This window comes from Corylus avellana, chromosome ca7, assembly GCF_901000735.1.
Source record: "Corylus avellana chromosome ca7, CavTom2PMs-1.0".
Lineage (NCBI taxonomy): Eukaryota > Viridiplantae > Streptophyta > Magnoliopsida > Fagales > Betulaceae > Corylus > Corylus avellana.
The window spans coordinates 9,323,250-9,334,244 of NC_081547.1; the positions used below are offsets into that span (position 1 = coordinate 9,323,250).

The 10,995-nt window shown below is 36.7% G+C and overlaps 1 protein-coding gene across 1 annotated transcript; it reads left to right on the forward strand.

Moving 5' to 3' along the window:
- The first annotated feature begins 608 nt into the window (after positions 1-608).
- LOC132186111 (beta-galactosidase 1) lies at positions 609-8,277 on the forward strand. The gene is made up of 19 exons (XM_059599926.1): positions 609-1,120; positions 1,312-1,407; positions 1,512-1,624; positions 1,720-1,786; positions 1,901-1,993; positions 2,143-2,286; positions 2,834-2,922; positions 3,085-3,190; positions 3,285-3,372; positions 4,206-4,324; positions 4,415-4,579; positions 4,934-5,112; positions 5,240-5,349; positions 5,582-5,691; positions 5,838-5,948; positions 6,029-6,139; positions 6,534-6,739; positions 6,822-7,158; positions 7,693-8,277. Exons 1-19 carry the CDS (start codon positions 944-946, stop codon positions 7,801-7,803), a joined length of 2,532 nt encoding a protein of 843 aa, XP_059455909.1. The 5' UTR covers positions 609-943; the 3' UTR covers positions 7,804-8,277.
- Positions 8,278-10,995: the final 2,718 nt, after the last annotated feature.

A 10,995-nucleotide genomic window follows, 5' to 3' on the forward strand; every position in this document is an offset into this window, starting at 1 on the left:
TTAAACCGCACTTGAATTTTTAACCCCCCAAAATCTGAGTCCAACATATAATCAATCCATCACTTGGATTTCATTTTTTACTGCGCATGACAGAGCCACTCAAGATTAGCCTTAAAATTAAATTACTTAACTAAACATACTTAATATTAATTTTTTCCATCTTCTCTCACGTTGTACTGGCGCGTGGGGGCGACACACTATACGAAACACACAAACATTTCGGCCGATAAAAGGGAGGAACCGTCGAGCCGATTGTTTCGGGATTGTGTTTTCAAACACAGGCTTTAAGAATATCTCGTTTTTTAGCAAGCAGCCAAACAGAGCTTTAACCTTAATTAATTTTTTAATACTTTTTATATTTTTAAAAAGATTAAAAGTTCATTGGATGAAGCTCCGCGTCATTTTGAGTAAGGCCAAAATATTAATATAAAAATAGTAAAAAAGAAAGGAGCAAAAAAACATTGTGAGAGAGAGAGAGAGAGCGGCCAAACTGTGGGTCCCAAAGCACCTCCGAAAATGGGCCCCGCTTTCACTTTCAGACCACCCATTCTCCCGTGTTTATAAAAGCCGCTTCAAAGCACCACCATTTTGCAAAGTTGCGAACTTAATTGACAGCAAAAAAAATCCCACGCATACGCATTGCCGTGTGATGCGCTTGATTTTTATTTATATTTTTTTTTCTTGTTTGGCAGGAGTAAGTAGCAGTGGGAAACCTACACACTCATTTTCTCTCACTTTCTCTTTCTCTCACAGTTTTCCTCTGGAAAAAGGCAAAGGAAGAGAAAGACAGGAGCTAAGAAAGACATAAACCAGCTGGTTTGGTTTCCTTGTCTTTCTCTCTCTATCTCTAATAAAAGAAGCTTAGAATAAAGTGCCAAGAGAAAGAAAGAATAACAAAAAGGCCATTGCTTTGTGAAGCTTAACCAAGGAGGGTTGCTTATTCATGGCAACCATGGGCTTGAAGGTTGTAATGTGGAATGTGATAGTGGCGGTTTTGATTGGTGTATGGGTTGGCTCTGCTGAAGCCTCTGTATCCTATGACTCTAAGGCTATCGTCATTAATGGGCAGAGAAGGATTCTCGTTTCTGGATCCATTCACTATCCAAGAAGCACCCCTGAGGTACTGCTCCAAATGTGCCTGCTGGGTCTCTTTGATTTTCTGTTTTTCTCTGTTTTTGTTGATTTTCTTCAACTGGGGTACCTCTAAAATTTCCAGCTTTTTTCATTTTTTCATTTTTTCTAAAAAAAATTTGTTTAGCTTTTTTTGGCTTTAGTTTTGATTTTAAATTGAGTCTTTTTGGGTTTTTGCAGATGTGGCCAGATCTTATTCAGAAGGCCAAGGAAGGAGGTTTGGATGTGATTCAGACTTACGTTTTCTGGAATGGGCACGAGCCTTCACCTGGCCAAGTAATGGATAATGGCGGCTCTTTTCTCTTTTTTTGGTACTTAATTTTGTGTATGGAATTGCATATTTGATTATTTTGACTGATAGTTCTTATATTTTTTTGTAGTATTACTTTGAGGGGAACTATAATCTGGTTAAATTTATCAAGCTGGTGAAGCAAGCTGGCCTTTATGTTCATCTCAGGATCGGTCCTTATGTTTGTGCTGAGTGGAACTTTGGGTAATACTATAGTTCATCTGATTTCTAAGTACAGAAATATATCTCAATTTACTGTAAAGTTTTGAAATTAAACAGAAGTTTCTTTTTCTTTTCAGGGGATTCCCTGTTTGGCTGAAGTACATTCCAGGTATCGATTTTAGAACAAACAATGGACCTTTCAAGGTAACTTCTGATTCTTAAATTTGAAATCCCCTAATGTATTTCTTTTTCTTTCTTCTGTCACTGACGTGATTCATTTCATTTACTAAATTTGATTTTTAATTTGCTATTATGAAGTTTCAAATGCAAAAATTCACAAACAAGATCGTCAATATGATGAAAGCTGAAAGGTTGTTTGAGTCTCAAGGTGGTCCAATAATTCTATCCCAGGTTGGCATAAGATTCCATTCCAGTCTTTCCCTTAATCCAATAAACTGCTTAAATTATTTCTATTTGAGTTTAAGTCATAATTTCTGATCTGCATTATTTAATACTATGAGGTATTGAACTAAGCATGTTTTTCTGCAAATATTGGGCAGATTGAAAATGAATATGGACCCATGGAGTATGAACTTGGCGCACCGGGTCAAGCTTACACCAAATGGGCAGCCCAAATGGCTGTAGGGCTTGGTACCGGTGTCCCGTGGGTCATGTGCAAGCAAGATGATGCCCCTGATCCTATTGTAAGTGTGGCAAAGCTTTCTTTCCTTTTAGTATTATCTTCTTACCTTTTCGTAGCATGTTGATGGTTTTTCCATGTTATGTTCCCCTCTTGCTTAGTGGGTTTGCTACTTTTAACAGTGTGTTGTCCCCATGTTGTTCATGGACGAAATGAATAATTATTCCTCATTGCACATGGCTCAGCTTTGCTCTTTCTCTATCCTTGCTGTGACTGTTGTCATTACTTAATTCCCTTCGGTGTTTGCGTTTTCTTAATGATAGAATACTTGTACCCTTTGCTGCGACTGTTGTCTTATTGACTATTCACATGCATGCACTTTTTGACTTCCATAGTGGTGCAGATAAAGACCACTTGTACCTTTTCCTAGCTTGGAGAAGCTAAATATATACTTTGGTACTCATAACACAATGGGTGTGAGTCATGTATATTTGGTTGACTTCTTGGATGTTGGAACCACTTGTATCTCTGCTTTGTGTTCTGCTGGTTTATCCATTCCTTCATTATTCGTTTCTGTTTATCTTTCTAATTTCTATCACAAATCCAAACAGATTAACACTTGCAATGGTTTCTACTGCGACTACTTCTCTCCTAACAAGGCTTATAAACCCAAGATGTGGACAGAAGCCTGGACTGGCTGGTAAATTTGCTGATTGTAGCTTGAACCATGCATCGTGTCCTTTCTTACTCTGTTGAATAGTGAACTTCAAATTATTCTACCTCTGATCAAGAACTAAGGTTATAAAATGCTATAGGGTATTTTCTGGCTGCTTATCCTTTCTTTTCTCTGTCATGTGTACAGGTTTACAGAGTTTGGAGGTCCAGTTCCTTATCGACCAGCTGAAGACTTAGCATTTTCAGTTGCAAGGTTTATCCAGAAGGGGGGATCCTTCATTAACTATTATATGGTAACTCTAACTCTGTTTTTATGGAGTGGATCCAATATCCTGAATAATTCAACTGACTGAACTGGGCTTTATTTGTTTGTTTTCATGTTTCTAGTATCATGGGGGAACAAATTTTGGCCGAACGGCTGGTGGTCCTTTTATTGCTACTAGTTATGATTATGATGCTCCTCTTGATGAATATGGTATGCACAAAGGAACTAGCATCGCAGAACTTTCGTTTGTGTAATTTGAGTAGAGTAGAACCATAAGTACATAACTGTTTAAAATTGTTCGCATCATTTTTTTTTTTTATTGATAAAATTGTTTGCATTCATATTAAGTAGCTTATAGTCTAGTTTCTTTCTACTTAAATCAGTTTTCAAGCTGTCACCTGCCACCATAAGCCAAATCATGGTGGAATCTGGTGCTCTCACGTCATAAAGCAAGGCATTGGTTCTGTTTTTGGTAATTTTTTCAAGTGAAAGAGTGACTATATCTGTCTATATTACGTGGTGTGTTTTGTAATGGCAATATCTTATGATGATCTTATTGACCATGTAAAAGCTGAACCCTTAATTTGATAGGTGACAGAACATAACCGGTAGGCAAATGATTGACCATTCTTTGATGGTTGCACCACATATCTAATAAACAACTGATTGACAAAGATGACTGCAACTGGTCTAGTTATAGTTTTTCTCTTAAGCTTTTGGTCATGGAGACAATTTCATTTTGCGAAGATTGTTATAGCTCAAAATGTTACTATTGTGTGACTGAAAAGATTTTGGATGGAACATACCCCCATCATTTGGCAGGTGCTTTCTATGTCAAATGATCAAATTTGTGGTCATTTTAATCATGCATGTATTTTCTTTTACTATTTAACAATTTTTCCACCCAAGTAAAAAAGAAAAACATGACAAATTCCCACCTATGCTTTCTTTAGCATATTTTTCCCCCTAAAACTAGAATTGGACCATTAATTTTCATTAGTTCTGCATGAATTTGAAGAATTGATGTTTCTTTTCCTGTGCAGGACTTATGAGACAGCCTAAATGGGGTCATTTGAAAGATTTGCATCGAGCAATAAAGCTATGTGAACCGGCTTTAGTATCTTCAGATCCCACTGTGACACCGCTTGGAAATTATCAAGAGGTTAAACTAATTTCAGATTTCTAGGAATCCTCAATCCAACTTTAAATTTCCTTGCAGCTAAAACTTACAAATTTTGTTATTGTTTTACAGGCTCATGTATTCAAGTCCAAGTCTGGAGCTTGCGCTGCATTCCTCGCAAATTACAACCCAAGATCTTTTGCAAAAGTGGCTTTTGGTAATTTGCATTACAACCTGCCTCCTTGGTCCGTCAGCATTCTTCCAGACTGCAAGAACACTGTATACAATACTGCCAGGGTGAGAATAAAGACTTTGATAGTTGAATCTCTCTCTCTCTCTCTCTCATTTCATTAGGCATGGTTGTCCGGTTTGATTTTTATCCAAATGTATGCAGGCTGCTTTGACAAAATATTTTTGATATACAACAAAGAGTGCAAACGTTACTTCTACCAAATATGCTATAATTTCTATGAGTCCATTTTATAGAAATATTGAAGCATAGATTCATACTTTCACATGATGATGTTTAGAATCTAAATGTTCTGCGGTTTTCAACTTCTATTTACTAATCTTCCTCAAAAAAAGAAGTAAACAGGATTTTCCCATAGGAGAAACACAATTTTGACATTCTATACCAAAATACCTGTGCAGGTTGGTGCCCAAAGTGCACAGATGAAGATGCCTCGTGTCCCTGTTCATGGAGGATTCTCTTGGCAGGCATACAACGAAGAGACAGCATCTTATGATGAGAGGTCATTCACAACGGTCGGATTGCTGGAGCAGATAAATACAACAAGAGATGCCTCTGACTATTTGTGGTACTCAACAGAGTGAGTGTCTCAAAACTATGCAGAGTCTCATTTTTTTCAATCTTTTGTGCAATTTTTAACAATCTCAAAATTTCATATACAATTTGGGGTTTCCAAATTTTTTATATTTATTTTTTCTCCTCCCCAGTGTTAAGATTGAGGCCAATGAGGAATTTTTGAGGAGTGGCAAATATCCTTTTCTTACGGTCCTGTCTGCTGGCCATGCTTTGCATGTTTTCATCAATGGTCAACTATCAGGTAGGCAGCATATTGCCAATTTCAGGGCTTTTTTGACCAACTTCTATGGATTGTAACTTCAAGTGGCAGCTGGAATGAGTCAAATAATTTTATTTCATAACATAAATTGCTAGTTCTTGTATGTAGTCTGATCATTTTCTATTTTTTCAAACACAACTTTAACCAATGGTGCTTGTTTACAGCTTGATTACTTGATGTTCGCCACTCTTATTAAGTTGCTTTTTTTTATCAGGAACTGCGTATGGAAGTTTGGAATTCCCAAAACTAACATTTAGTAAGAGTGTGAAACTGAGAGCTGGTATTAACAAAATCTCCCTTCTAAGCATTGCTGTTGGTCTCCCGGTTCGTCCTCTCTCTCTCTCTCTCTCTCTTATGCGCGTGTGCACACACCAACACACATGCAAGCACACATCTGATTTTATAACAATTTCCGTGGCATTTTCGATCTAATTATATTATTCTTTCTGCTGTCTGTGGTTTGAGTTCAGAATGTTGGTCCACATTTTGAGACATGGAATGCTGGTGTTCTTGGCCCAATTACATTAAATGGTCTCAATGAAGGAAGGAGAGACTTGTCATGGCAGAAGTGGTCTTACAAGGTTTGTCTTCAAACATTCATTCATATGGTCTTCTTTCCTTGACATTCTATAGATTCATTTGATTGCATCTTCCCCATCAGATTGGTCTTAAAGGAGAAGCCCTGAGTCTTCATTCGCTTAGTGGGAGTTCCTCAGTTGAGTGGGTTGAGCGGTCTTTAGTGGCCCAAAGGCAGCCTCTGACATGGTACAAAGTGAGTATCTCAAACATCAACTAAAGCCTCTTATCATTCTCTGAGATTGCCAAACAAATGTATGTGAATTTTGTAAGGTGTTGCTTAAGGGTTTCATCAAAATATATTCAATGTGGTAATGTTGTTATTCTTGATGTGGAAATTTCTCAAATCTTGGTTTTAGTTCTTAAACAAAAACATACGTTCTGGTTGTGATTTAAGCCAGGTGTGAGTTACAGCTTTCTAAATATGTTTTCTTGAAAAAAAAAAAAGAAAAAAAAAATTAAGATAAGGATCTATTCACGAATATATATCCAGACATGTTTTCATGCAATAAGAATATGCATCCAACCACACCCTTTCAAGTGGCATCTTGCTGCTAAGGTTATAATTGAATCCTTCTATAATGTTTCAGACTACGTTCAGCGCCCCAGCTGGAAATGCCCCATTGGCTTTGGATATGAGCAGCATGGGTAAAGGTCAAGTGTGGATAAACGGACAGAGTCTTGGTCGCTACTGGCCTGCTTACAAAGCATCTGGTACTTGTGGTGAATGTAATTATGCTGGAACATACAGTGAAAAGAAATGCTTAAGTAAATGTGGGGAGGCTTCCCAAAGATGGTAAGAGAAACACTCATTGCTTTAGAGCTTTCTATGCAGGCAAGGAATTATTTGCAAACTGACAAGTAGCTAATAATTTCAGGTATCATGTTCCTCGTTCGTGGCTAAACCCGACAGGGAATTTGCTGGTTGTTTTCGAAGAATGGGGCGGAGACCCAAATGGGATCTTTTTGGTTAGAAGGGAAATAGATAGCGTATGCGCTGATATCTACGAATGGCAGCCAACCCTCATGAATTGGCAGATGCAAGCCTCCGGTAAAGTCGATAAGCCACTGAGACCTAAAGCTCATTTATGGTGCGGCCCTGGGCAGAAAATTTCATCAATTAAGTTCGCCAGCTTTGGAACGCCAGAAGGGGTTTGTGGAAGCTTCCGGGAGGGAAGCTGTCATGCCCACAAATCATATGACGCATTCCAAAGGGTATATTACAATCTTGCATTACTTATGCAATCTATATTTGCAGTTGGAAAACTGATTAGCTTATCAGTAACTTAGCCTTGAAATACCCTTTTGGGTTTATCAAGTTTGAGAGAAAGGCTTCTCAGCTCTTGTCGTCAAATTCAAATGCCTCATTTTACTGAGTTTTTCCTGGCCTCTGGATGATCCATTGCTAATCCAAGACAGCATGCCAAATTATGTCCTCATGCCCTCTTCAGGAAAAGAAAATGTCATACATGCTATAATGGATGCACACTTCTAGTTCTATGTGTGATGCGTGGGCAATGCTGCTCCAACTTGGCTGAGTTAGTAGGCATAACTTTCGAAAATGCTCATCATTTAAATCATCTAAAAGTGGTGAATCTGTAGGCTAACTGAACTTTTTGCCTCTGCTCATTTTATATGCTTTCCTACCTGGCTCTTTTACTTTTGTCCTTTTTCCCATCCTGGATGAAGATTTAACATTTTTCTTTTTCTGGTCAAGGATGAATATTAAACAATTGCTTCTTCTTGCAGAGTTGTGTTGGGCTGAACTCCTGCTCAGTAACTGTAGCACCTGAAATTTTTGGAGGAGATCCATGTCCAAATGTCATGAAGAAACTCTCTGTTGAAGCTGTTTGTAGCTAAAGTGAAATGCAATGAAGCTCCCGGATTGATTCTTAGAAGACTCCAATACATCATTTTCAGTTTATCTATTTTTGGGTAAATTATCTACACATCCAGCTCATCATGACCATTCATTTTGGCTTTTCCAGGGTGAAAGTTGTACAAATATACAACACGCCATCTGGTCGAAAGCCTATACAGATTGTGAAAATGATTGTGGATAAGCTATATGTATGTACTAGCCGTTGTTTTGATTGGTGGCCTGCAAGTTATATGAAGGTAGAAGAGAGGGTTGGTCAATGCACATTGAGATGACACTAATCGAGTCCATGTGCAAATTTTTAGTTTTAGAATTTGGAAGCCTCTGGTTCCAGTAATGTTGTATTTTATTTTCCCTGTAACTTCCTGGAAAGCAATTGTTTCATTGGTTTCTCTATTGTAAGAAAGGTTTCAAAAGAAATAATGTTATGAAGCTCATCAAACTGTCTTGTGTCCTGTTGGAAAACCTCGATCTGGTTCTCTCACATTCATTTGTGACGGTGTCTACTTGTTTCTGCATGCATTGAATTCACACCAATATCTGCAGCCCTAAGTTTCCTCCAAGTTTGAGAAAATTGATGATGCTTGTGGGCTTTGATTTGGTGTATAGGCAACTTACTTGTGATGTCCATCTACTGACTCTCCTGCTCAATCTTTGTTAGGTTTTAGTGTTTGCAAATTCAGTGTTAAAATTGTTGGTTTGGGTTGTTAAACTTTAGATATGGTTTAGGGTTGAGTCGGTACAAAATAGAGTTCAAGAAAAGCTGGAAACTAATGTTGGATTGGTTGCATGATTTTGAATCAAAGTGATGAAGCATTTTAATTCAACTTCTAGAGAGAGCAATTTAATTCAACTTCTAGAGAGAGCTTTGTTCGCAAGCGGTTTGATTGCCGCATTATAAGTAAGTGAAACCTTAAAGTTGGATTGATCCAACTTAAATTTGGATAGATTGAATCGGCTAGAATTAATTGTTAGCTGACTTAACTTTAAGAGGCGTGCCATATATCATTCCTTAACTTTCTCTTATCTTTCAACTTCTTAAAATTATCATTAGATCTGCCACCACATGGGTTTCACAAATTCAATAATGTTTTTGAAAAGTGAAAAGATGAGAGAACAAATGATTGGAGGACGAAATGAATTATTTTTCTAACTTTAAAATCTCAGTTTTTTCCTAAAAAATGCTAGAGCATCTTCTCCTATCCTTAGTGGATCTAATGGTTGATCTTTTTTAAAAAAAGTATGGAAAATGATGAGAGAAGGATAGGAGTAGATGGTCTAGCATTTTTTTTTTTTGGGGGGGGGGGCCTAGATAAGCATAGTGACCCACAATTTTTAAATCCTTATATGAGTACGAATTAGGTTCCTATTAAATGTGCAACTCTACTACAGTTAGAATTTTGTGATGGGTAGACTCTATATGGTTTTCTTTATATAGGCTAGGCCTCCTCATTTCCGTACACACAAAACCCTATTCTCTTCAGTAGGAGAATTTTGACTTGTCATTGCCACTTTAGAGGGGAGAAGGAAGGGAAGACTTGCTGCTAGTAATATTTGTTTGCACGTCTTATTCAAATCAAAAGCAAGCTTGAACAAATATGACTAGTCCCTCAAGGTATGCCTAAATTGTTTTTTTTTGCTGCTAATTTTAATATATATTTATGTTCTAACAATAAGAACTAATTGCAAAGGGTAACTTAATCGGCTGTGAGCCACGTTTCATGAAGCAGAGATCACTAGTTTGAATTCCTCTTCCCCATTCTCTTGTGTGGACATGTCAAAAAAAAAAAAAAAAAAAAAAAAATTGCAATTGGTATTATAATTCCTTTGGAAAATATAAACATAAGGCACATAAAGAGCTCTCAAGCCAAAATTGGTACTTCTTCAAGATGATTTGCCGAAGTGAAAAGTCTAGATCTGTTGGTGCTACACAGTCAACGCAATGAAGGATACTCCATTGGGTTGGGCCTAGCAAGGCTGGTTTAACCCAAGCTCAGAAGAAAAGTCAAATCATTTAGCTCAGGATCCCAAATTAACATAGACCAGCATATGGGCCAATGGGGGCCCATGAGTCCATGACCCATTCAATTTGACTCGTAAATAAAAAATTCTAATTCCGTCTATTTTAGCATTTGTTTTGGGACACAAATTTCCTTTGGACCGGTTTGAAGAAAATTTTCTTCAACCTTCTCTAATAAGTAATAAGTGTCATTCAACATTTTTGGATTTCTAAAAAATTAATGTGGGTTCATAGATGAGTGAAATGACAATAAATAACTCTTAAAATATTAAAGAAAACATATGAGAGATGACCCTTGACACTTATTAGACTAGGTTGAAAGAAATTTTCTCCAGACTAATTTAAAGAAAATTTTTGTCGTTTGTTTTGTTGGTTGTGGTCAATCGAGAATTGTATGGGATAAGAGGCAGCTTATGAAGGGTCCACAAATTCACAATGATAAGGTTGAAAGCAAAGGAGGAGGAGGAGATGGCGTATGCGTAAAGTAGTAGGGGATTAAGGAGGTTTTGAATGGTAAACAAAAGAAGTTGTTGGTGGGGCATAACTTGTTGCTCACTACATGCAGTTTGACCTAATTCTTCTTCTTCTTCTTCTTAGTCTTATTCTTCCTAGGATTAAAGGTTTAGGAAACTCATTCCTCATTGACTGATGAGACCAATGCTGTCGTGTTCTTGAAAGCGTCAACACACTATTTTATGACACCATTCAACCCTCAATATTAATACCTTATTATTCATCAAAAAAAAAAAAAAAAAAACCTATTATAATTGCATCCCCAAACTCAATATAATGATATATGTTAAGGGTCAATTTTTTTTTTTTTTTTTTTTTTTCATATTTAGTTCATTTCATCTTATAAATAAACTATTATATTTGTAGATTTATGTGGATCCAGTGGTGAATCCCACAAATTTAATGGTTAATTTATTAAATTTGTAAGAGAATATAAACCAAATATAAAAAAATATGACCCTAACATTTATTTAAGGACATGAATTTCTTCCAAACTAGTATGGTGTCTATAAATATTTAAAACGCACATTAAATTTTTAAACTAACTTAAACTAACGTTTTAAATGTTTATAGACACTTGACACTATTTTAAATGGGTTAAAAAATATTTTTAGGAGGAAATTTCTATCCTTTATATCCA

What these genes read in the sequence shown, in the direction of transcription:
- LOC132186111 (XM_059599926.1), top strand. Translation starts at nt 944, where the DNA reads ATGGCAACCATGGGCTTGAAGGTTGTAATGTGGAATGTGATAGTGGCG. An exon ending in ACGAGCCTTCACCTGGCCAA is followed by an intron (nt 1,408 to 1,511) that starts GTAATGGATAAT and finishes ATTTTTTTGTAG; the next exon opens with TATTACTTTGAGGGGAACTA. An exon ending in GTCCAATAATTCTATCCCAG is followed by an intron (nt 1,994 to 2,142) that starts GTTGGCATAAGA and finishes AATATTGGGCAG; the next exon opens with ATTGAAAATGAATATGGACC.